Raw genomic sequence first — 27,614 nt, 5'->3', positions numbered from 1 at the left:
GTTCTCGTTTTATTATGTCCATCGAATGAGCATCATAACCAGCCTTGTGTCATTTCAATAGACTGCTAATTTGTTGTATGAGAAAGAGTAACTTTAGAGTAGCGTCTTTGTAGCATTATGTGCATGTGCATATGTAGCATTTTTATGTATATATCTGTACCATGGAAAATCATTTGGAAAACAACACTATATATACATATATATACATACACACACACATATATATATATATATATGTATATATATGTATGTATGTATAACTCATCTGGCTCGTTTCCCTTTCTTCTGCTTTTGCCAGACAGCGCCACTAGGTGTCCACAAAAACTAACTACTCAAAAAAATATATATATATAAACAACACTTTCGTTTTTGCTCCCATTTTCATGAGCTGAACTCAACGATAACACTTTTTCAATGGACACAAAAGGACTCTCTCAAACATTGTTCGCAAATCTGTATAAATTGGTGTTCGTGAGCGTTCATGATTCATGATCCACCACACAGGTGTTGGCATATCAAGATGCTGATGAGACGGCATGATTATTGCACAGGTGTGCCTTAAGTTGGTCACAATATAAGGCCACTTCAAAATGTGCAGTTTAACTGTATTGGGCGTAGTCCGGAGTGTCCGAAAGCCAGTCAGTAACTAGTGTGACCAAGATTTGCCTCAAATACCGTATGCGCCCATCGCCCATTTTACGACCGTATAGCACTGTTGACATTTATAAAATAATTTAATTAAAAACATACCCACCTGTCCAATGCCTTTTGCCTTTCCCAGAGAATTAAAATAAAAAAAACTCAATAGGTTTGGTATAGTACAACAATTTTTGATGGCATGAATTGTTTCATCTCATTTCCACAGCACACTATGATAAAATGTACATACATTTGACGATAGTTTGGGCCAAAGAAGATCAAACACATTATGCAATGAGTCATTAATTTACTGACATATGGTGAAAGATGACATCACCTGTTCCAGTTGAAGCCTGAATAAGTGAAGCCCAAGAGGGAGTTGCTCAACTGCATTCCTAACAAAATCTGTAAGCATGAGTGGTCACTGTCTTTACCTCCCATCAAACACGCACACATGCAAGGTGAAAATATACAAGGAATTACAACCTAAAAAGGATATTTAAAGAAAATACACATTCAATTCTTTGTCATGTCAACAACATCTGTAATATCTGCAATCTATCCATCTATTTCCTACCAATTATCCCATTCAGGGTCACCGTTGGCTTTGAGTGAGTGATCATATAGCCAAGCAAACTTTCACACTCACATTCTCAACTATGGACAATTTAGACTCTTCGATAACATAACATGCAAGAAACCGGACACAAAAAATCAATCCGAAGCACATTACTGAAACTTACTAATTACATTGAGTCATTATTTGTACATAGTTTATTTGCTGAAAATCTGATGAACGATCCTGTTTATGTTGTTTCACAGCACAAAGTATCTGGTTAGATTAAAACGTTCATAGCAAACAACCGTAAACGTCAGACGGATTCTATATTGGAGACAAAACATGGCAAGTATCTACGGCTGAGCAGGCTGTGTGAGTTTTACTCCAGCTGTGTATTGAAGAAAGGCAGCCTGTCACTGCAACAATGGACAAAGACGTGAGTCATGCTTAACATTGTCTCCTTTGGCAAAAAGTAAAACCACCGCTCAGATACACACACACAAAGCAATATTCCAACATTGTACAATGTTTCGTCTAAATTAGCAAAACTGACATGTATACGCTACAGTTACTTGTTTGATGTATGTGGGTGTATGTGAATTTGCTTGATTGTTTAGTTGAAACACCGGAAGGAAACTGGAAAAATAAAAACAAAACACTGAAGCTGACATGTCGTGGGAGTCAAACAATATTTTCATCTCAAGTCAGTCATGTGTTTCCGTTGCACGTCAAGCTCTTTACAAGCAGTAAATTTGCAGTAATTATGTCATTTTTTCTCATATTTAAAAAAACACGTAGAAAATGAATGAATGGAAAAAAAAAAGCACATCACTCGTTTCACATACACACTGGGTACACATAAAAAGGCTGCATTTAGCTCAGTTTGTGCTGTTACAGTAAAAAGCCAAATTAAGGTTTGTATTGTTTTAGTTTCACAAAACTATTCTCTTGGAGAGAGCAGCTGCTGCAATATGTGTAAACTCACACGTTTTAATAAGGGATGAAGCAGTGTCACTGATTAATAAGGACTGAAAAGCAAATAAATTACTACTGTAAATGTTGAATTAAACATCAACAGTATTAGCCAGACTGGCACTTTCAAATGTTAACCCAACATCCATTAGTAGGATGTTGGGTTAACAACATTACATAACAAACAAGGCAATGCAGAAATTCCCCTTGTTGCCATGGCAACTTTAACTGACCATTTGCATACCTTTGCGACCCTAATGAGGAGAAGCAGAATAGAAAATGGATGGATGGAGAATACTGTATACTTTAATTGTGGCATCTTGGGGTTAAAGTCTCAGATAATTTAGCACTACTACTCACATCCGCATCCGTTTATGTTACTTTAAATTTCCATTTGGTGATCAAAATGACAATTTGTAGGGTCAATTAACACATAACTGTGTTTCATTATGATCATTGGTTTTTTTTTGTTTTACTATTGCTTATTAACTAAAAAGACATGTTTATACCTACTGGGTCCTTTATCATCCATGATGGTGACATCATATACTCTGAACTCCTTTGGATGTAGTCCCATCAAACCGAAATGAATGCACTCACTGTGCTGGAGTCATAAAGCTACTTTCATTGGTTTCCATCCCCCTCTAAAGGAAGATGGGCTGGTCCTGCCAGGAGGAACATTAGTCCAGCCGTGCATTCTGGGTAAGCAGTGACACCAACCAAGCAGTGATGACATCAGCAGTAAAGATGGCATACTGTATATGTGTGTCATCCATGTCTTCATTCAAGAGTACCAGTTGCAGTACTGTAGCTCCCATTGAATCACATGGTCACACATTCCGACCCCCCCTCCAGCCTTGGAGCCTCTAAGCCAATCAGACGATGAGGGAATCCCGGCTGAGAAGAGTGCCCGGCTGAGAAAAAAAAAAAAAAAAAAAACACAGTAAGATTACATGAACACATAGCTACAAATAGATTAAGAGGAAAACATCCCCAGGTTAGGTCACACAGGTTATATTGGAGACAGAACCTGGGACAAACTGTACTACATATTTTATAATTATTGACAACTTGAGAGCTCTGGCAAACGTGCTCAAAATGAGCAGCACTTTTTATGTTGAAGACAGTTTTTCCCAAGGTTTGTCAGGAAGGAAATAATCAGTAATGAATGTTAGTAAGTAAAGGGTTGAATGGAGAGCAGAAAATTCTACCTAGTCTTCATTCTGGTAGCATGAGAACCTGACCTGTCAAAGGTACAGCAGCTTCATTAGAACTACACAACTTTCAACAATAATGCACTCATGCTCACCCTTGAGTTACAATCAATCAGGTCCAATGGAAAAGATGTATCAAAAATATCTTGTTCATGGCGGTAACTAATTTATTTAATTATGTAAAATTTTTAGTGTAATTAATGCATGCGCCCCAGAGCAAGTATGCCTCTCTGTTATGATGGCAGGCGGAGTTCTCCACTGTGCTTCAAAGTACGGCAGAGTGTCCCCACACAGTCACACAGAGTCTAGCGCTCTTTTATAACTTCATTGTGACTTGAAGACATCAACAGCAGTACAGTTCCAACACCATGTACTGTATGCATCTCAAACTCACACACGTCTCCAGTCCGTTCGTCGTGGGAACGACACTTTCTCATTCTCATTGCAAGAACGCGAGATGCGTTCAGGGACACTCTGAACATCACAAAAGCAGCTTTATAATGTGTGTGTGTGTGTGTGTGTGTGTGTGTGTGTGTGTGTGTGTGTAAATGAACAGGAAGATAAAGAAAAACGAAGGGGATATTCTTATCACTCAGTTCATAGCTCTTAATTCGAATGTACAATTTGCTACATTTAAGTATGCTGGAAAATACACTGAAAACAAGTACATTTACCTTAAATTATGTGATGTCTGAATGCAACCACTCATTGCTCATAATAAATACGGTTTAAATGTTCTGCTACTATTAACCCTCAAAGTATGCTTTGTAGCTTTTTAGTTTGTATTAGAGACTGCTGTTAGACAAATAGATTTTCTTAGATTTGTGTGGCATCTTTTAGCTTGACATATTCAGTTCATTTGGAGCTTTTACTACATACAAATATATATAATCCTGTTCTGTCATTCATCTTTCTGTTCATTAAATACAGTAAAAATGGGCATATTTCAGACATAGTTGCTAATGATGATTAATCGTGATTAATTAATTAAAAAAAGATTAATCTGATTTGAAATTTTAATCTTTTGATAGCCCATATGATATATAGGGATTCTACGATCGGGATTTTATGATAGATAAATACTTTATCGCCAAAAGAAATTCACATTTCCAGCAGCTCTGCAAAAGTATAATAAACGTAATCACTTAAAAATAAAACAAACAAAGCAAGACAAAAGAGATAAGAAAAATAAAGATTCCGATTCTGATCATCCAGGATCATCCAGTGTGGCCTAGTCAAAGTCCTGACCTGAATTCTATTGAGATGCTCTGGCATGACCTTAAAAAAGCAGATCATGCTCAAAAACGCTCCCAAGTGGCTGAAATACAACAATTCTGCAAAGATGAGTGCAGGGTTTCCGCTACATGTAATGGATCATGGCGGGGCGCCACAGCTCAGTAAAAGCAGCCACACTTTGGAAATGAGTTCGTTTTTTTTACGTAAAAATACTGTAATGTTAATACAGTGTATGGATGCACATACAGTATATGTTACAGTATATCAGGGGTGCCCATTATGGCGATCGCAAAGGTAGTGTTGGTCGTGTGTCACCTGCATCATTACTGCCGCTTTGTAGACATCATATGACATCAGTCAGCTGACATTAAGCCCCCTAATGATTCGCTCTTGTGCCGTGGTGGCGGCATAAAAATAAAAAAGTGGAGAACGGATGTCGGCAGGCACACACGAATAATGCAACTTTCCTCTTCATTATTCCGATTACGGATAAACTAACTCAGCGGTAAGATGCCTATATCTATAACAAAAGTTATCCGTTCACTTGTAGCGGCTACTGTATTTATATAGAAAAAAGTCAATTGTTTCATGGCTGCGCTTCGCGGCATGAACTCTACTATTTCACAATGAATTGGAAAATTTACCCATTGCTGAAAGCTTTTTAATATGTATGTTTTAATATGTTGCCATTGTCTTTTGCATAATCCTTTAAATTTCTCGTATACAGTATCTGCAATGTTTTATAGCAAATGCTAACTGGACATAATACATGATGAACACTACATAGCTATTTCACTGACATATTACTCAGTTTATGTACACAACGATTGAGGAATTATGTGTAATACTCTTATTGCCATATTGATTTGAGTTGTCAATTACTGAATGATAAACTATTTTGATGACTGACTTTGAAACTGAATGTGAAATACTAATCATTAGTATTTAGTATAGCAGTTGCAAAGTTTACCGGTTAGATTTTATATACTTGTATGCTATATGTTTTGTAGTAAGAGGATCATTTTGATTGTGTGCACCCCTATACATGTACAACGTACATAAATACTCCTATTTATGAATGAAGTAAATACGTATATACAAGTATATTCTCTATGTTTAAAGTGGGAGGTAGATCTTTAGGACAAAGTAGCCCACAGGCTGAAAATGTGTGAGACCCCTGTGCTATATAGATACATGTATAGTCTATTATTGACATATTGACCACAATTAATTTGAAACAAAATATCTATCAAATATCATAAGAACGTTTCACTACACTTTGTTTTGAAAAATATGCACTTGACAGATAAAAGGCAGAGAGAAAGGCATTTAAAGTTAACCAGTGCATTTGTTGTTCAAGCCTGTGAAAATGACCCCAATGTTACATTATTACAGACAGTAAATTTAAATATTTAAAAAGAAAATTCCTGCCACAGCAACGCAGCAGCAGTACGACACAGCGGCGGCAGTTCACCTCCCATGCAGCCCACCACCACAGCTTCAAAAAAATCATATGGGAAACCCTGGAGTGGGCCAAAATTCCTCCACGGCGCTGTGAAGGGACTCATTGCAAATTATCTCAAATGCTTGATTGCAGCTGTTGCTGCTAAGGGTGACCTAACCAGTTATTAGGCTTAGGGGGCAATCCCTGTTTCACACAGGGCCATGTAGGTTTGGATTTTTTTCTCCCTTAATAATAAAAGTTTCATTTAAAAACTGTATTTTGCATTTTTGTGTTCAGTTGCGCTGCCATTGACTAATATTTAAATTCGTTTCATGATCAAAAGCATTTAAGTGTAAACATGCAAAAAAAAAAAAAAAAAGAAATCAGGAAGGAGACAAACACTTTTTCACACCACTGTATGTATGTATGTATGTATATATATATATATATATATATATATATATATATATATATATATATATATATATATATATATATATATATACACACTGTATACATACATATACACACACACACACACACGTATATAAATTATAGTCTGGGTGTCTTAGAATAGTCGACTATTTGACAATTCAATTTGGAGGAGTCTAATTTGACTTTCAATCTCGCAGTCGAATCATATTGTAGTGACGCGTGTACAGTACAGTAGTATAGTAAACACCCCTACAACGTAAATAATATGTTCCGAGAACGTTTACGTTATAGGGTTTTTACGTTATACAACGTGTAAAATACATGTAGATAGCCTAATCCGTTCCAAGATCTTCCCAAACTCACCCCTTTGGCCCTTCAAAATATTCAAAGTCCACCAAATATGGTGGGAAAATAAGAAAACATTAGCATAAACATAGTAGAGTAACATTCCAATATAAAATAAGGTAATAAATAAGATCACTGTAAATTAATAAAACTGAAAAACAAAGACAATCAACGAGTTTTAGGGCGACTACGATGAGGAAGGGAGGTTGAAGGGAGAAGCCTTTCTCTCACTCAAACTCACGTACGCGCTGTATAAGTCAGCCAATGAGATGAGGGTAGGCGGTGCTCCGATAATCAGCCAATTGGGTGAGAGCGTAGGCGGTGCCCCGATAATCAGCCAATGAGATGAGAGCGTAGGCGGTGCCCAGATAATCAGCCAATGAGAGCGTGAAACGTCAGAAGGCATCACCAAGTGTACTCTGTTACTCATGGAAAATGTTTCCCTGTTTTTCTGTGCTGTTGTTCAGGGTGTGATCTATAGATGGCAGTGACGTTCTGCATGCTGGATTAGAACACGCTTTAGGAAATAAGGAGAGAACTTAGAAGTGTTGACTACTGTTCATGCAGTGTTTCAGCGTCTGCCTGCAATGACAAGTGGCAACCCAAATTGAGGACATTTTTCAACTCAAAACTTCTCAAATATCTTATATTTAAAGCGACCGTTTGCAACCGTTATGCAGCTACCCAGATGGCGCTAACTTTCAAACATGTTGCAATCATTATATCCTGCCCTCTTCCTGCTTCGAGCATATCAGCAATGCTCCACATAACACACACATGCAGGAGCCTTTGCTAAGCACTGGCGGTGTGAACATGTAAATGTCAGAACATTCTTCTCATATTTTTCATATCTTCATATTTTTCATATCTAATGAAAATACAACATCAAGTAAGGTAATAAAACTCTGACCCACCAGTTAAAATCGCTGGTCTGGCAGTGATTCGCAACCACCGTTTTCAGTGGGTCGCAGGTCTTTGCCAAAAACAATTATGTAATGACCCGGTGTCCATGAATGCACCTTACATCTGTGCTATTTGCTTGCTATGCCACCATGAGGTGCGCCATGTTTCTGGGTGAATTGGTCAAGCTTGAGTGGGAGGGGAAGGACATTGAGTGTGGACTTAACGTGCAGTCCGTCCAACACGCAGCTGCAGATACAGTATCTGTGGGAGAAGAGCGCGCCATACATACAGTACAGCGACCGTGTCTCAATGGTGCAGGTCATGTTGTGTTATGTGGGGGAATTTTGCCCACAATGAAGACTCCCAAGTACAGTATGAGGAGACTTAGAGGTGTTTCATGCCTAATTCCAAGGATTGGCCCAGGCTGGGAGATTGTCTAGAGATGAAATGGCCCTCCTGTTATTATTAATCTTAGCTGTTCAGTTAATCTGAAGAAAAGTTAAATTTGTATATTAAAATCTTTTGAATTGGACTTTGTTTATCTGAAGAGTTGAATCAGAGCAGCTAGACTCACGGGATTTTCCTGACGATGTTTTCACACACTTTCCACACACTTTTTTTAGTTTAAATAATTTAGAGTTTGTGGATAAAAAGGTAATATTCCTGAAATGTTCATCAAAACGTGTTGTGTCCTGGCACCTCAAATTCAGACAGTACTTTTATGTATTTCTATTAAATATATAGTATTGGAGAGGGCCGCACGGGGGTCTAGTGGGTTTGCATGTTGGCCACACAGTCACAAGATTGGGAAGAGCCGGGTTAGAATCTCCGTTAGGCATCTCTGTGTGGAGTCCGCATGTTCTGCCCGTGCGTGGGTTTTCTCCGGGTACTCCGGTTTCCTCCCACGTTCCAAAAACATGCATGTTAGGTTAAATGACGACTTTAAATTTTCCGTAGGTATGAATGTGAGTGTGAATGTTTGTCTATATGTGCCCTGCATTTGGCTGGCGACCAGTCCAGGGTGTACCCCACCTCTCGCCCGAAGTCAGCTGGGATAGGCTCCAGCATATCCTGCGACCCTTATGAGGATAAGCGGCATAGAAAATGGATGGATAGTATTGGAGAAATTTGATTTGAAAAATGTTTGCAATTTTGGTCGCCCTGTATTATTAAAGGGTGATGGTGGGTCCCAAACCAGCTGCGAACCACTGCACTAGGGCATAGTCAAAAGGGAACAGAAAAGAGACTCCACCAAACAGTGTTGACAGAGTTAGAAGCACAGTGTTGTTTAAAATGTCTTGTAAAGTCAAGAATTAAAATTTAGGGGGTACTAAAACCTATGCCAATACTTTTGTAAACATCTGCACCTGAGCATTACCAGAGGGCACTCACCACTTTCCGAGACTTGTCTCTGGTCTCCTCTCTGCGACTGAGTGGGGAAGGGGTGTGAGGTTGTGGCGAGCGAATGCATGCTGGGAGTGGCCGTGGAGAAGGCCTGTCAGTTCTGCTTCTGTCTGTATCCGAGTAAAGGGCCAGGGAATCTGCTTCAGGCCTGTTGCTAGGTGACCTGATACAGTTTCGGCTTGACTGTCCGTTGCTCTTTTTTGAGCTGCCCTTTGAGGGTGTGTCTGAGTCTTCCTCTTCCCGGGTGCCACTTTTCCCATGGTTGACTCCTCGTAACGTAGCCTTTCGCTCCAACAGGCTATTCAGGAACATGCCATTATAGTCTTTTTCTTGAGAAGAAGTTGATGGCGGATTCATACTGGCAGGGGGTGGGACGGAACGCTCATTGCCCCAGGTGCCCCGCCTCTTTGTGGGGGAGGGAAGTGGACTTATGTTATGTCCATTTTTCCTGTGTCTCCTAGGTCGGTCTTCGTGGTCACTGTTGTCTCCAAGCTCGTTGTGATCATCATAATACTGCTGTGGTGGACAATGCCGGTACGAAGGATATCGGCTGAACTCCCGAAGCTCTGTCTCATCATCTTCATTTTCCCTTTTGTCTGCTCTTCTGCCTCCTCGTTGCTTGTAGGTGGTAGCAAACTCTTCCAACTCATCCAGCGAGCCAGTCCGTCCCGCTGTGTGGTAGGTCTTTCTTTGCAGATGTTCTGATCGAGGGTTCCACCTGTAAATTACAACAGGATGCTAACGTAGGGCAGACAAACAAGTACAGTGCAGGTGAGTATGTGTGTGTATATAAGATACACAATTGCCTAACCATACCTGTTGTGAGAGTTCTCCTCACTGTGGTTCTGCTGCCGATGATTACGGACATGCTTGCGAGACTGAAAAGACGAAGGAGGGTCATCACTGTGGCGCCGTGGTGGGAAGGGATCTTTTACATAGTGATGGGGCTCTGACTCGGGGTCCTCGCGGTAACGCTGTGGTGAAGAAGGGGGGTTGTCATGGTACCGCTGCGGCTCAGGGCTGCGGTTTTCCTGATATCGTCTCAGTTCAGGTTGAGGGTCGTGATCTGAGATAGGCGGAAGTGCTTTCTTCTGGACATTCCGGAATGTTTGGCGGAAACCGTTTTCACCTTCATGGAGGGAACTCAGCTCGGACAGACCACAGGCTGGATTGGTTACAAATAAATAGATGGGTGAATCCTCAACAAAAGGATTGCAAACAGGATTGAATGAGGATGTAAAGAGAGAAAATGCAGGATCTTGAAAAGGGTTTGACTTCAGATAAGAAAAGCACGCAAGTTTGGAGATCAAATGTAAAGCAAATTCAAAAGGCAGAGTGGGTGAATACAGAGAAACATGCAAATACAAGCCTAACACAGTAATAAGAAGATAGATATTCCAGCATGCACTGCCCAAGGATTATATCAGCATGCTATAAAAGAAGCTCATGGACAGTAAAAGCCACAGGACAGGTTTGTGAAGCTTACACTGGTGGCTGGTGGACCTGGTAGGGTTGAAGTGAGCCAGTTGGTTCTCTACATACTGTAGAACCCTGAGAGAGTCTTGGTCCTGTGGTGAAGGCAAGCGGTAGGGAGCTCCTACACCATGTATTGGAACTGGACATAAACACTTGACCCATCAGAACTGGGGAGCTTGTGTTTTCTGTTGTGTACGTGTACTGTATGTTTATGTTTGTATTTTTATTAGTGTCAAACTTAAACACTATGTATGTGCTTTTCTTATTGTGTCCCTCACTACTGCGCTTTTCAAATTAGCATCAGGTTAATTATGATTCCAGTTTGTTTGAATAATTCACTTGGTAAATGTAAATATGACTTACCTGCTGTGAGTAGACTACCATCTGAAGGGGGGGCAGATGACATCTTTTCTACCAAGGAAGGGGGTGTGATGGGTACCATGGCTGGCACCCCAGAAACAAAGTATGGCATGTAAGCAGGTGTCTGCGGAGTGGAGGTACCCGTCTTTATACCCTTCCCTGCCTCGTACACTAGAACAACAAGCGAGAATGTGAAAATCTGGAGTTGTTGGAGCTCTGTTTGTGTGTCTGTGCGTTACTACTCACAATGTCTGGGGCAGCAGCATGTATCGGGGCAGCAGCAGCAGCTCACATAGCAGCAGCACGAGTGAGGACAACACTGGCACCAACACACCCCAACCAGCAGAAGGAATAACACACTTCCCAGTGCCACAGCAGCTACAAACACCCACTCTGGAAGAGCACAGAATACACAGGGAAATGAGCACAGAAAAAAAACATTCTTGATTAGAATAGATTCGCTTTTATTCATATGAACCAATTTTAACATGCATTGTACGAAATTTAGGAACAACTGGAGGAAATAGACGGTTTGCTATTCCCTCAATCACTTGATCCTAGCTGCCTCGGTGACAACATAACCTCTGGATGAGGTATACTCCATTTTCTGACTATTAAAGGCCTATAATACAGTTGAATATTATAATGGAAAGATAAAAAGGATAAATTATCCCTAGTTTTTATCCAATCCAATGTTCAGCGGTTAGAAGTGTGTGAGTCAAAAAGGTAGTTTTTAACTGCTAGCACAGATGACCAACAGGCCTAATAAAGATTTTGTTTATTGCCGAAAGTGACACCTCATTTTTCACTCTTCCTTTTATACAAATTACATAGCTGCGGTACTGACAAAGTACAAAGTACCTCACTTACCTTTTTATCCAACAATTATGAGCACCATTGCTGATTGCTAATCTATCCTTGGAAAAAAGTAAACAATCCCCAACAGCATCACCAGAATTATAAAATACAAAAAACCACCTATACTGTAAGTGACAAAACTGTGATTGATAAGATTATAGCCAAATTGAACGATCATTAAAAAAAGGTTGACATAATAACATTAAATAGTTATGCTTTCATTAAAAAGACTGAGCAATTCTGAACCATTAAACAAAACAAAAAAAGGAAAGCCCTGTAACAAAGTAAGACTGATCTCCATCATAAACAAAACAGTTAACATTCCAAATCAGAATACTCTTGATAAAACAGTACTCTTCAGGAGTACTGAGCACAGATGATTATACCTCCAGTACAGCAGATAAACTACATGCAGACACTGTGTCTCTGGAGACAGAAAGGAAAGGGGGAGGCAGATAAGGACATTTTAACAATGTAAAAGCAAAGACTACCATGTCTATTAAAACACACACATACACACACACACACAGAGGAAACCTGAGTTTGCTACAGGAAAGAAAGGACAGTTCATGCTGCTGCTTGCTAAGATACTGCAGCTTTGGCTGTTACATTTCAGTTTGAGACCTCATTTACGAACATTTACACACACACACACACACGCACGCACGCACGCACGGTCCGAATACAAGCTTTCAGTATTCATTTTCTGACTGAATAGTTCAATTCCATGTTGTGCTTCTTCCTTACAGTTATTCCACAAACAACACGGTCTTATGTGATGATTACATGTGTTTTGGGAACTTAAGGTCACACAATGTCACACAAATGTCCTTCCCAGTAGATTACCATGTTTATACTGGGCAGTTTCAAGCAATAGGATAGCATGCTAACCACAACCATTAATAATCATAAGTTTTCCAGCACCATCACTCATGTAAGTGGGAACTGGACAGTAGATTCATGTGTCTGACTCTGAAAATGTTCTCTTATATGGCTAAATTCCAAACACCTCGCATTTTTTGTTTAAGGCAGTAGAATGGCGTGACTTCTAACAGGGTTATATTTGCAATTCCTCAGTATTTCCTATAAAGATTAAGTTATTATTCATACATAACTGATATGGCTGGAGTTACACTGCAAGAGTCGAGTAAGCCAGTTTATATTTTTGTCTTCCATGTGGCAAAGTTTGTATATACAGTATATATAAAAGCAGAAACACACACTCGCCTACCCAAACACCAGCAATAAATCCAAACTACAAAAGAAGCATAGAGGTTTGCATACCATTAAGTTTACCTGCCTTCTAAACCCATGGGGGAAGAGTCATGCATTGTGATGTGTGTACTTGCTGATGGTGTCCCTTATATTTATATATTTGTGTTCAGTTGTTTACCTGTGTTCTGAGCGTGTGCTGTTGGGTTGTTGTTTAAGGTGTTCAATAAATGTAAGCAATTTGTTAGAGAATATGGGTCACTTTAAATTCATAAAATGTAAATGAAAAAAAAAAAAAAAATGAACTGAACGTACGTAAAGTGAGCCTGAAAATTCTCCAGTTAATACACTTCTCACAAAGAGTTACTACAGCTCCAGTTAGAGCGGTCAGTAGTGTTAGAATGAATGAAAGGAAGCAGGTGAGGGGTAAGATACATTATGCCCCTACCTGGCATAATCTTCAAATCAAAGTCAGGTAGCAAATCTTCAGGCACACCTGAGAATCCTGGAGAGAGCACAGGCGAAAAGGAGAGGAAAAAGCACTGAGGTTGACGTAAACAAAGAAAGTTATTGGTGTAGCAGCATGCATTAAGAAGATGAGAAATAAAGTCATTAAAAATTATCACCAGACACATTAATAGGTACACCCGCACAAGCTCTAATCCAATAGAAAATCTGTAAAAAAAAATTGAAGCTTTACAGAACTAATTAGAACGGCTCAAAGTGATAGCGATAAATTGTGATGCAATATTGTTATACTCCAGTCCTGTAGATGGCAGTGATGCACAATAAGTGGGTGTCAACTGCCACACACAGGAACATTTTTTTCACTAATGCAGTATCAATAAATTCCTCAGTTCACACTTCTGCACTAAAATGGATTCTTCCTTGTTCTATCCCTAAAAATGTGTTATTAGTTAAACTGTCATTTACTGTAATTTACAGAAACAGTCAGAAGTTTGGAAACACTTCCTCATTAAATACCATGAGAAACTGGGTCCAAACTTTTGAGTAGTACTGTATAAAACAGCTCTTGTGTTGGCTCACATTAGATTGTGCAGGTATACCTTATGTTGTGGCTGGTGAGTGTATAGAAACCCCTAAAGAATATGACGTCGTCATAGATGGGCAGTGAAAGAGGATCACCATCCACCAATCCAGTGTATTTCCACAACCTATCAATTTCAAAGTAATCAAAAAGCAAATTGATCCATACATTTTTGAAGACACTGTCTGGTTACGGTGGCCGTAAAAAAGTAGCGCTGTCAGGAAGATAAATTGCGTGCTGCAGTGGGACATGCAGAGCTGCAAATTTTTACATGTGGTACACAGCAAACAGGCAGTGAAGAAACATTCTGAAACTTGCCTTTAACTTGTCTTTAAAATTATATACTATCCTATCTAAGTGAGTCTATAAAGAAAGCACCATGGAACATGTGTCCTAACCTATGAGACAATTTAGGATTTAGTGATTGTTGTGTGCAATCCCTTTAAATTACAGTAGTGTGTGTACAGTAAGGGCAAAGTCTGAAAAATGACTGGTTGTTTTCATATTCGGGCTCTAGTGATTTATACTTGCAAGCCTAAATGTGGCACAAAACAACACAACTCAACAAGCGAGTCACTCACACACAAACACACACACACACACACACCAGTGACATAGGAAAATGCAGCCGCGACACGAGACCCACTCCAAAAAAAAAGTGTCTCAAAGTTTGGGCAGGTTAGCTGACAGCAGAGGGGGCGTTGCGATGACAATTTTAAGATAATGATGGTCAATGAAGCAGAGTTTGTTTTATTCACTGGTATTGAAAATAGGGATGCTCCGATAGTCAACCACCAATCAGTATCATGTGATCAGCATATGCCGATAAATGCCTTTCAACGCCGATCACAAAAGCCGATCACCTGTGGCTAGTACTATTGCTCCCCCCCCCCACCCCCCGGCAGCGATCTCAGCGTGCATGTAGTGCCTTGCATTAACGTCTTAGGCAGCGTCCTCCCACTTTCCTTCACAGTGCGCAGACATGCCTAAACAAAAACAATCATGTGAACTTACCTGCCAACACACGCCGCAAAAACGGGGGTAGCACGTTAAACAGCTTTAATTTAATACGGCATTTGAAGAAAAAACACTTGGAGTATGGTTGAGTTCTCTAGGCTCACAGTGTGGTCATCAGTCAAACGCCAGCTAACGCAGCCATGTGGATAACATTTGCCCGTATGTGCGTGACAGTCACAAGGCTAAGCAAATAACCCCCAAAATAATTGAATTCATCGGATGAGATGAGCAGGCTTCTCAACGGTGGAAGACACCGGATTCACCGAGTGCTCTCTCACTTACCTGGAAGTCCTGCTCGAGCTCCACCAATGTACTCTCACATCCAACGTCTCCTTAAAGAAGGTGTCTCATCCTCTGTAAGGTTCACATGTATATTCTCTTGAAAAAGTAAGTAAAATGTTTTTGTCTAAATTAAGGTGATTTAATGGTTCCTTTTTTCATATCATAGCCAGTAGCAGGGGTGCAGCCAGGAATTCTGGGTCCCATGGAAAAAAAATAATTCTTTTTGGGCCCCCTGCCAGTCTAAGGACTTTGGAATTGTCCTGACTTTTCCCCTTTATATGGAAACCCTGGCCAATAACACTCATCGAAAAGCATAAAACCCTGATCGGAGCATCCCTAAATGAAAGTATGATATCCAAAAAAGTTAAATTTTGTCATTAAGGACATGTCACGTTTGCCTCTGGCCTTTGTGTCTTGTTCGTTGTTGTTTCTACCCCTGCCTTCTCCTGGCCTGTTTTTCTCTTTTGCAGTCACCCTTGAGCTGGCTGGAGGCAGGAAGGCTGGGCACACCTGTGGCTGATTGCTCTCACTCCATTTAAGCTGACCGCTTGCAGCTGTGAGCCGCTGGTTCTTTTGTCCTCACTCCTGCCGGCTATCCACTTGTGGACTTTCAATCTACGCTCGGACTGTTGTTTCCTAGTTTTATATTTTTCCAGTTTAACCCAGCTGCTTCCGGGCTCTCTAGCCAGCTCTTTTGCTATGTTAGCCTTCTTCATCGTGTTGGGCTCTATTTTTGTTTCTTGCCAACACAATCGCTTTCTGTTTATGGACCATTTTTTCACACTGTCTTATTAAAAGTGTTGAACTGCCCACCAAGCTCTCCGCCTCTGCATCTGGGGTCCAAACCTTCCGAAGAACGTTACAAGCCATGTCCAATGAAATGCTTTGCTGGGACAAAATGCATGATGGGAAGCCGTTAAAATAAAAACTTAAACTTGTATTGGTACCTATATATTTCTTAGCTACCTTTTGAGTGTTAAATTGCTATTTGATGATATTAGCCTCTGTCTTAGCAACTGTTATATTGAGTAATGAACTCCTGCGATTTCCAATGGGTTGACAAGCTTGTCATGAGTTTAGTTGTAGCTTGTGGTTGGTTCCTGCCAAAGAAAGAGCTCCCGTTTTCTGACTGACTTGCGAGCGGCACGGTATTTACACGATCAGTAGTAGTTCTGAAGTAAAGGAGAAGACACGAGATGAGAACATAGCCATAAATTAGCTGCACCACTGTATAAGCCGCAGGATTCAGAGTTTAAGAAAAAAACAGTGGCATATACGCCGGAAATTACGGTAACTCTGTTTAGCACGAGCTGACAGGGCAGCATCTTTCAGGGAGGCTCTTAAAACAATAACAAAAAACAACTACTTTGGGAAGCAGCAAACAAATATTGCAGAACCCTACTATATGTGGCCGTAACACACTATACACTAAAATACACTAATATGTGTATTTTAACCAAAAATGGGATTTCCCAGCAGACTGATGACTCTGTGTTCTGTTGCTTGAAGGCCAACAACAGGTAGTACTTGTACTGTACACTATCACATGACAGCTAGTGCAGCTTTAGGAATGAGAACACTGGCAATATTCTGGTGGATTTTCTGTTGTGAACAGAACACAAATTCTTATCCTCCACAGTAGATATTTTACATTACATATTTGACACATTTCCCAAGCATGATTACTAGGGCTGTCAAAGTTAACACAGTTTCCTTTAATGGCACTAATTTTGAATTAACGTGCGCACGTTGTGTTTGACCCTCAGCCCGCACCGCAGTTTAAGGAAACGCAGCACCATGGCAGCTGATGTGAAGCCAGAAGCTGGAAGAAATATCACGCAGAAATGGGCCATGAAAGGGGTATTTTGAATAGTAAATTTAGTTTCACAGCCCTGGCAGATGCCTCACTCGACAATACCAAAGTTACAGTATTTGTGTCGCTGTGAATGGAGTTGTCATGAAGTACGTCGCCGGGAAGAAGAGAGAAGTTACTAGTGCACTGCAGGTATTTTTTAAATTGTGAATTATACAGTGGTACCGTGGCATATGAGTGTCCCAACTAACGAGTGTTTTTTTTTTAGATACAAGTCGTTTCTGGTCGGAGTTTTGCTTTGAACGGCTAGCTAAAATTTGGGCTAGGCGCTACTAGTTACGGGCAGGCATAGCTGTGGACAGCTATTTGGGGGCTTGTGTCAAATAGCATTAGCGCTCGCTACCGTTAGCATCAGTCTGGCTGGTCACCGGGAATGATTTTCAACACATACGTACATTATAGCGATCTGAGCCTGCAGGACTTGTTTTTTTCAGAGAAGTGCACCAACAAATATGTACATTAGCACTCAATAAGGTAATAAAATCTTACCTTTATGCATTCCCACATAGTATCAGCATTTGGGAGCAAATATGAGGTGAAAGAAAAAACAGAAAAATACAGTAAAGTAGTCAGTGAAGTAGCGGGAGAAGATGCATTGCAAAGTTAAATGGTGTGTTCAAGGACCGTGGAACGAGTCGCCGCTGACATTAAACATGCAAAAACTATATATTATTTTTTCAATAAAACAATGGCCCACATTTCCAAAATGTGTATCCCTTTACAAAAAAAAATTATGTAGTTATTTACAAGTTATTTCATTTTTAATTTGTTTCGATGATGTGCTCTTTTACACATTTGATAATACTGTTTATACAATTGGCTTCTTTATTTTATAATTTACAATTAATGTCTACATGGACACATGTAATCCTTGACTCATATTGAATCGGATCGTTTGTACACTGTATCAAATTGTTCTGTTTTTAAAATATATAGTTTTTTTTCGTATCGTAACTTCTGGATCTAGATACGTATGGAAGCGTTTACCACAGGGATTTACATCCCTACTTATCATAGATAAAAATTTCTTTCTATCTGTGATGAATTATAAGTTCACTACGGACAAAATGCAATTAAACACAATAAAAAAATTTAATCGATTGACATCCCTAATAATTACATTATTTTTCACAGTCATCAACATTAGCTGGGTGTTGCACATGGTGTCACCCTCCATTTATTGTATAATATTATATATTCTGTCCCCTAGCCCCTGAGTGTCATTAAATAATCCCTATATTCTTGCCAGTGAAGCCATTTGCTTATAAAACAAAGGAACCCCTCAACCATTCTCATAGAGGCCCCTACAGTTGTTATGGAAACACAAGTGCCTCGCATGCCGTATCCAATACACTGAGAAAAGGAGACATTTTACTTGCATAAAACCTGTATTAACATGTTGTGTAATTCTGCCATGTGAAAATCAGACATTGCGAGGCTCAACTCACCATGTGACATTATTTAAATAAAGATTTCAAATGGAGATACTTTTGAGTTGCAGAGGGCATGTGTGCTTTTAAGAATACACATAAGTCTTTGAGTGCCAGACAAAAAGTTGTGACTCAGAATGAATGAGAGGACCAAGTCTCTCAACGGTTGCTAAGGTACTGTAACAGTTGGATCTGCACATAAATAGAGCACACAGTCACTGTAAATTGCAAATAACTACACACAATAGCACATCCAACACAAATTACAGACACAAACTACACGTACATATCTAAGTCACATAATGTGAATGCTAAATACAAGTAATCTGCAGTAACTGTTTAAAAAACTCGGACTATACAATAATAAAGCAGACTGAGCAGGAACAATTGCTATGACAACAGATCAACCAACATTTCCCGAGAAATGCCACTGCTTGTTATAAATCAGCTTATTAATGAGGTGCTGTTGTTCTCTTGGTGATGAAAAGGTCGACTTATGAATGCCACATTATGCAACTGCAGCAATTTAGAGTCTGCAAATATTTTTCTACAAAGGCTTGAGCAGGGCTGTCACCAAGCCTACTTAAACAGGAGGAGAAAGACGTGTATGGTGGGATTTCCACGAAAGTGAATGAACAGTTGTAGCAGTGGGGCAGTAGGACTCTAGGGCCTTATGATTTCCACGTTAACAGCATCGTGGACGGAATCACAAAATTGGCCAATAACAACGGAATCTACTGTTAAATGTGGACTCATGCGGAAAGTGACATAATGTTAATGACATAATGTGTGGTAAAATATTTCCCCAGCCGACTGCTCAGTGGCATCCTCACAAACACTAACACAGCCCCTCCCAAACTAAACATGTCGAAGTGGCCAACTGGAATACCGGCTAAGTTGTCAAAAAAAACTAGTAACTCATCTGTTATTCATCACCGAACCTGAGTAGAAGCTGACTAGGTGAGCTTAGTTTAGTAGAGCATTGTGCGGCTGTGTGTGTGCGACTCGGGCTGTATCAGTGTGTTTAGACAGTGGTGTGTTTTACTGCTTATTAAAAAAGCAATTGGAATTGCATCGACGACTACCTCTTCCTTAACCACAAACACAGACGGATTTTGTAGCAATGTGTGTAGAGGCATCCCATTTGAAAAGTTTGCAAAGCTACACCCGTTTGTGAAATACTGGGCAAAATTAACATTATTGCATCAATAAATGTAAGAATTTATTGACACAAAAAGCACACACTCTGTGGCGGTAAAATAAGTGTAAAAGGTAAAAAACTGAATTCTAACAAAAATTTAAATGTAAAAAAAAATTAAAAACGCAAAAAAAATTTAAAAAAAATGGATTTGGGAAAAAATAAAACCAATTTCATAGGGCCCTAAGACTTATTACAACATGGTAATTCCATTTCCATAGCGTCAGGGGAAGTATTATCAACTTACCAAGAACCAACAGCTCCACAGACGCTTCATTCTGTCCCTCCAGGTCATCAGATATAACCACTTTGCATGTGTACACTCCGCTGTCCCCCCACTGGACGTCTGCAATGCGAAGGTCAGCCTCTGCATGTGACAGAAAAATATAGAATAAACAAAGACCCATTACAGTTTGTGTTGCTTCAAGTTGTGCGTGATAAAAAAATAATACATTGTACAAAAGTATGAAGGTGAGAGGAATTAGGTATGAAAGTGATAGAATTTACTAGTAGTCAGCAATGTGAGTGACAAACTTGGCACTAACCCGCTTATCAATTACTTGGACAAGTTGTAACTAGATCAGAATGGTGCAAGCTCCCCTTTGTGTTCCAAATGATAAGCCCATCCATACACTCACCAGCCACTACATTAGGTTAGGTATATAACCATTACCGGTATTAATGATTAACCATGGTAAAACTCCCGACGGTTAGTATTACCATTTCAAATTAAAATTATCGTAAAACTGTGATTGATAAGCATACCTTGACAAACTCACGGACCAGTGACATTGCTCATTTCGTCAAGAAGCAGCCGTTAGTTCTGTTGTGTATCGCTCTCTCAAAGCACCAATTCTGATGTAAACAAAAGCTCTTAGGCCCGCACGGTGGTCTAGTGGTTAGCACGTTGGCCAACACAGTAACAGCCTGGAGATCGGGAAGACCTGGATTCGATTCTCCCCTGGGCATTTCTGTGTGGAGTTTGCATGTTCTCCCCGTGTGCGTGTGGGTTTTCTCCGGGTACTCCGGCTTCCTCCCACATTCCAAAAACATGCAGGTGAGGTTAATTGGCGACTCTAAATTGCCCATAGGTATGAATGTGAGTGTGAATGGTTGTTTGTCTATATGTGCCCTGCGATTGGCTGGCGACCAGTCCAGGGTGTACCCGCCTGTCGCCCGAAGTCAGCTGGGATAGGCTCCAGCATGCCCCCGCGACCCTAATAAGGAAGAAGCGGTATAGAAAATGGATGGATGGATGGACAAAAGCTCTTACTCTCAAAAATGGCGGCCGCACCCCACAATACACTACGCAATCATGTGCCCTTTCGAGCTCTATAAGCGGCAAGCATTCAGAAGAGGGCGCGCATGCGCAGTTTGCAATGTTGGGTTTGGCCAAAGAACGTATATATATATATATATATATATATACACACACATATATATATATATATATATATATATATATATATATATATATGTATGTATGTATATATACACATATATATACATATATATATATATATTTTTTAGATCTTAATGTGTGTATCAGTACTTTTTAAAAATTATCTTTACTATTTTAAAATAGTAAAGATAAGCATGATAATTTTGGTCACAATAATCGTGATATGAAATTTCCATATTGTTACATCTCTACATTAGGTACACCTTCAGCATGAGAAAATGACAAAACTAATGACAACCAAGAGTTGCACTGGATATTTGCATTTACAGTATATACAACTATATGCACTAATGCACAAGTCTGATGGATAATTGCCAAGAGGTTATAATTTAGTAGTCTAGTAGTGCAGAACTGCACTGTATCACACACAGAAAATGAGCTCCTCTTCATTTAGCTCCAACAGACAATCAAAATGTATATAAAAATGTCAGACACAACTTGTGTCTTGGATATTAAATTGTACACTAAACTCAATGTGTAGTGTAGTTCAAGAACCACCCACACAAGACAATACAATCCTGCTGGTTATTGTGGGGGGATCAGACATATCAAAACAACAGCCAGGAAATGGGTTGTATAATTCATTTCCTTTTCCTGTTTGCCAAGGAAGAAGGGGGAGCGACAAGCTGCCCAGGCATGCACCACTCAACTGTGGCCAGTCTCTCCTATAACTCCTGCACTTAGTGAGTATATTCTAATCATCTATCTAATGTAATTCATATTAATTCCTCATTCATTGTAGTACCTGTGCCGCCATCCCCCATACCCAGCATGAGCCCTTATACACTCTGTGAAGGATTACATGAGTACGGATGACTGAGTGCATCTAAAAGGTAATATGGTCACTGCTTAGTCTAGTTACAATGTTGCGGCACTGATGTATCAGAAAATAATGTGGAGATCGACCAATTAAGTAAAAGATACATTGAACATAGAGGACATTTTTTACTGTGTGTGGTGGGAGAAAAAATAAAAGAGAGACACTGAAGCATGAAAGAGTGAAGGAGCAAGAGGTCAGGATGAATTAGAGGACAGCATGAAAGTATTTCTTTTGTTTGTGCTCCTGGCTGCTGAAGAGAAGCTTGATTCTTCACCCAGAGTTAGTACTCCATAAATCTGAGCGCTGCAAACAAGAATACCTCTCTGTCTTTACACTCACACACACACACACACACACACACACGCACACATGCAGTACATGTATAATACACAAACACCCACTTAGCTGAACCTCCTGTTGCATCAAAGCAATAGTAGGGTTGTGTAAAGAGATGGGCTTATGCTTTGATCCCAGTTTGTCGGTTGGTACTTGGTGTGTTAATTTTGTGGAGGGGTAGTGCATGGAAAAAGATTTTATATTCAATTGTCATAATTTCAGTTTGGAATAGAAATGTCAGCTATCTACATCTGCATTTACATGTGTTACGTTTGGTTCGGATTAAAAAAAAAAACTATTGCTCGGTTAGTGAGGTTCGTTCAGTCAAGTGTGAACACTCTAATCTAAACACAGTGCACAAGAAACAAGTGAGAATTGGTGTTGAGCTGGTTCACTTGAAGCTGCACAAACCAAGACCAGTATTAAAATAACAGCAAAAAGCATGATGGAATTACAAACACAGTATATGGCAGCAAATGTATGCTGTCTCTGCACTGCTGTTGTGTGTGTGTTTTAATCAATTCATCTTAGTGCATCATGAAAATGTTGACTTTGTCATGTTAAGATGAATGACTGTAGTTGATCTTTTTTTTATTTTTTATAAGCCCTACCACAATTTCCCTAGCGACTTTGGCATTACTGTAGGATTTTTCGCCACAGCATATCTCTTACATGTTAGCCATGTATGTTGTGCGTTGCAGGAAAACTTTAGCGGAGATTTAAAAGGGCACAGTCATATTAATTTTGCTCTATGCTATATATAATATAGAGCTACTCCTTTACTAAAATTTCCAAATAAATAAAATGTGAAATAAATGTGCTTCAAATTTGGAGAAAGCAGTGTACACTGCATGGTTGTGATGAGGGAAGGTCCTTACTGTTAATGATGGAAATGTCTCTGTTCTTGTAGTACTCTGACAGTGTGGTCGAGGATCCAGAAATGGAGGCCACAGTTCGCACCGTGCGGCTGCTATCAGAGCAGTCAAGGTAGTTTGCTGTCATCCCGGTCTCGTAGCCTCCTCCACCATTTCCCCCCATCAGTCCTCCTCCTCCTCCCAACCCTCCACTTAGGCTGTCTGGGAAGCTAAAAGAATCCCGTGTGCGGTCCCGGCAGTACGACTTGTAGACCCACTGCACTACAGGTGTATGGGTGGATACGCTGGTGTACTGACATGGCAACACCACTGACTGGAACAGGACAGCGTATTTCTTCTCATCTCTTACAAAAACATGAACTCCACCGCAATGCTGAGGGAGGAGACCTAGGGGAGGATAAAGACAAAAGGGGAAAAGCTCAGTGAAGCTAAGTAAATAAACAGATCAACATTTTACTACTACTTTTACAAATTACTAGTGTCATCTCCTTAACGCGTTTGTGGCAATTTCAAGGATTTTGTGCAACGGGAGTCAATATTTTCTCAACCAAATGATTCCGCGCAGGAGATTAAGAAGAAAGAGGGCAAAACTGGCTATGGCCAGTTCATAGACAACTTGCTGCCACGTCTGTTCCAAGGAGCGTTTGGGTGGATGTCTGAGGCAGGAGTGGTGAGACATTGGCGAGAGCTGCTTTCTTAACACCTTTTAAAAATAATTTTCGGATGAGAAGAACTTTTGCCTACACTTTATCCAAGTCTTGCACAATAAACCATGCCTTTCGATGATTGCCTACATTCGTAAGTCTCGCTAAGCACGGCAATACACGCCTTTCGATGACCTATAGGTGGGATATATGCGACCTGACCATTCATACTGCAGTCTCATCGCAAACATATCAGATTTATATCCACATACGAATGAGGCCTGAGTCGCATTTGGAAAAAATCGGAATTGTGCTGTTCACACTGACATAAAGATATCACATACAGGTCACATATGAGCACAAAAAACTGAATTGACCTGCAGAGTGAACATAGCCAAAATGTTCTGGTACAATGAAAGAAACTAGCCAAGTATATTTTCATACATTTAAATGTTCAGTTCATTTGGAGCTGTTAACACACACAAATATATATACAGTGTAATCCTGTCCTGTCACTGATATTTCTGTTAATACAGTAAAAATGGGTATATTTTAAAGTTGCCAATGGTGATTAATCATGATTAATTAAATTGATAACTGTAATTAATCTGATCAAATTTGAATCATTTGATAGCCCTACTTTTTAGGAATTGAACAGTTCATAATTTTGGAGTGAGAATACAGCAAGGCCATGTTATCTTGTATGCAGTACACGCCACAACTCAGCCAGACAAAACAGGGTTTTTCTTTTTTTAAATAGCTGGGAGTGTACTGTGCAGGGGCTGACACATAACTGTCTAAAAAAACACACCAGGTAAATAAAAAACACCCTTACTTGCATATTAGTTTCTTTTGCAATGATGAAAACGAAATGTGGAGTTTGGTGAGATATACGGTAAACTAAAGCTGAGCTGTAAATGATTAAGCTACTCCATCAGACATTGTTTGGGGGCTTGTGAAGCTGCAGGACTCTTGAGTCACATGATGACCAGGAGCTTGAACTCAGCAGTTCCAGAGCAACATTCACCAAAGGGTCTTAAGAAACATGCCACCCCCACACAGCCACACCCACTACCATCTGTGTAAACACAAGGTGCATGGATAAAGTGATGACTGCCACAATTTGGGATACAGTAGGGTTCATTCGTGTTCCCAATGTACGACAAGCATATATCAATACAGTGGAATCTCTCTCTGAGGTTGTACAATTCAGCATTTGACTAAAACTTTGTGTAAAATATGTTCCTAAAGTCCTTCAAAAGAGGAGATCGGTTGGCCGTCTTGCACGATGTCATGCAAAATGTCAGCGTACCTCACACGACCTGAATTTAGAGCATCAAATGATGACAATTTTTCCACTTTTTCTTTAGCTTTTCTGTGACAGTCATTTCAAAAGAAGAAACGGTCTCAACAAAAAGTGTTCAGAGAAGAATGTGAGAAGATAAGAATACAGTAGTACCTCACATAACGTAAACCTCCTTTTACGTAAATTCCACTGAACGTAAAGAATTTATTTAAAGTTTTTGCATCGTATTACGTAAGGAATTCCATATAGCGTAAAGCGTCACGTCGGTGCAAGCGACAGAGAGATCCTAAGTTTGGTTTGGTTTGGTTTGGTTTGGTTTAGTTTATTTGAACATGAAGGTTACAATGGAATACATCTCATGAATCATTCTTTGACAGTTCCACATGTCCAAAAGGAGTAGGAAGAAGCAAAGCTTATTTAATCCTACCCCCCTTCCAATCTACATCTTGTACAGTACATGTTGTTCACTTCCTGCATTCCATGTCATGTTTTCAGTGATAGTCAGGATAACACATAATAGTAACAATAAGTAACAGTACACTTGGTGACGCCTTCTGACGCTTCACGCTCTCATTGGCATCTCACATCTGTGAGATGTATTCTATGTAGTTTAGTTTGATTATCCCTAACATTGTGGGAGTTGTGTATTTCTGAAATTTGTTCAGTCAGGGGTTGCGCTATACTGGACCCGAGGGCCAAATGCTTGTCCTTCGCCCAGTGATCCAGGCTGTCAAGTGTCAACACCTACCTTGGAACATACCACACCAGATAAAAAACTTTGTACCCCTAAAGATACCGATGTACTGTACTTCTTGTCAAAATCGGAGTATAAACATATATGAGTACTTACTTCTGTGGTAAACTGCCTTGCAAGCATTTTGGAATACAAAACAAAATGTTTTTCGATCCAGCAGAAATCCCTTGAAAGAGCTTTTTCTCTTGACTTCAAGGAATTGCAGCTTCAATGAATTGCAGCAACAAAGGCAAGGGGCATGACTGGATCACCGACAGGCTGTGAAGCAATCCATGCTTTATTACTTTTTTTTAAAACAAAATACCTCCAGAAGAGAACATACAAACAGGGGAAGGAGGCGGGGGGTTCCTGTTGTAATATCAGAAGGGATGATCATTTTTAGAGGGTGTGGCAAGAATCTTACTGTCTTGACTCAAATATTTAAAAATACCTCACCAATAAAAGTATATATATATATATATATATATATATATATATATATATATATATATATATATATATATATATAAATAAATGCAGGCACATACCTTATATACAGTATATATGAATACTGTGGTTACAAATGTTTTGCTGAGTTTGTCACATGCTTTGTTACATGCTTATATGTACATTGTTATACGATTTACAATGTTTCACACTGCTATTCTTGTGTAGCTTCTCATTCTGTTACATCTAATTGACCTATCAAGTAGAGAATATTAGAATACAGTTGAACTTGTTTACAAATTCGCTCTCAAAATTGGTCCGCCGCAAAGCACACAAACACAATTTCACAGAGGGAACCATATCAACCATGAAACTCTTTTTATCCACAATCCCGAAGTAGACTTAGTTTTACAGACAGCATTCGCCGACCATAAAGAAAACTTAATTCAACGAGTTCCACTTTTCCGCTTTCCTGAAAAATCACTGCATTGTGGAAGAAAGCTAGATCACAGTGCAGACTCTTTGAACATGATTATTGCTACTGTTACCTCATCTTTTAAATAGTTGGTCCATTATCAGGCAGCAAACGCTACAATGAACAGTTAATGGGACTTGTGAACCTGTTTCTTCCACCTACCTGCCAAACAAACGACGGAGATCCACCACATTCGTATCAAAAACATGTTCCAGACTCTGTAATTGACTGCCATTTGATCCAAATGGACGTTGCGCTCTCTTGTCTTTCGTTTCATCCTTTGATGTCACTTGTTTAATGCCACAATGTACTGGTACGTAACGGAACTTTGCATGAATAGCGTCAAGCTATCGATTATACACTGTTCCTGCACAGGATTTTCACAATAAGAAATACGAGCACAAAAAAGGTCTTTCAAAAGATGCTGTTCCTACTTTTATATTACAATAAACCACATGATCTTAATTTTGTTGAGGTAGTATGTGTCGGGGTTTAGAAATGCCTATTTGATTTTAACTGACGCGAAAATTAGTTTTAATATTTGAGAGGTGAGGCACTGCCCTCTAGTGTTCATGATTCACACAACCTGTATTTTGTCTAAGTCTATCAGC

At 39.7% G+C, this 27,614-nt stretch overlaps 1 protein-coding gene across 2 annotated transcripts; it reads right to left on the bottom strand.

The window, feature by feature from the left end:
• Window positions 1-33: 33 nt before the first annotated feature.
• Window positions 34-27,474, bottom strand: LOC129178717 (immunoglobulin-like domain-containing receptor 2). 2 transcript variants are annotated; one of them, XM_054771203.1, is made up of 10 exons: window positions 27,166-27,474; window positions 23,402-23,785; window positions 20,153-20,272; window positions 13,506-13,562; window positions 11,234-11,380; window positions 10,991-11,158; window positions 10,638-10,766; window positions 9,968-10,316; window positions 9,140-9,869; window positions 34-3,084 (listed from the first exon to the last, which is right to left on the bottom strand). In XM_054771203.1, the coding sequence occupies exons 1-10, from the start codon at window positions 27,278-27,280 to the stop codon at window positions 3,046-3,048; spliced, it is 2,238 nt and encodes a 745-aa protein (XP_054627178.1). In that variant the 5' UTR covers window positions 27,281-27,474; the 3' UTR covers window positions 34-3,045. The 2 variants fall into 2 exon arrangements, with proteins under 2 accessions (XP_054627178.1, XP_054627179.1); XM_054771204.1 differs by lacking the exon at window positions 13,506-13,562.
• Window positions 27,475-27,614: the final 140 nt, after the last annotated feature.

This window comes from Dunckerocampus dactyliophorus, chromosome 3 (genome assembly GCF_027744805.1).
Source record: "Dunckerocampus dactyliophorus isolate RoL2022-P2 chromosome 3, RoL_Ddac_1.1, whole genome shotgun sequence".
NCBI classification, from domain to species: domain Eukaryota; kingdom Metazoa; phylum Chordata; class Actinopteri; order Syngnathiformes; family Syngnathidae; genus Dunckerocampus; species Dunckerocampus dactyliophorus.
The sequence above is the reverse complement of the archived record's forward strand: the minus strand, read 5'-3'. Positions and strand labels throughout refer to the sequence as shown.

Bases quoted from the DNA above. Each gene is read 5' to 3' on its own strand.
- LOC129178717 (XM_054771203.1), bottom strand. From the start codon at position 27,280: ATGAAACGAAAGACAAGAGAGCGCAACGTCCATTTGGATCAAATGGCA. The intron at 11,159-11,233 runs GTGAGTAGTAAC...TTGTTGTTCTAG, and splicing joins ATGCTGCTGCCCCAGACATT to TGTACGAGGCAGGGAAGGGT. The intron at 10,317-10,637 runs GTAAGCTTCACA...TAACCAATCCAG, and splicing joins CAGGTCCACCAGCCACCAGT to CCTGTGGTCTGTCCGAGCTG.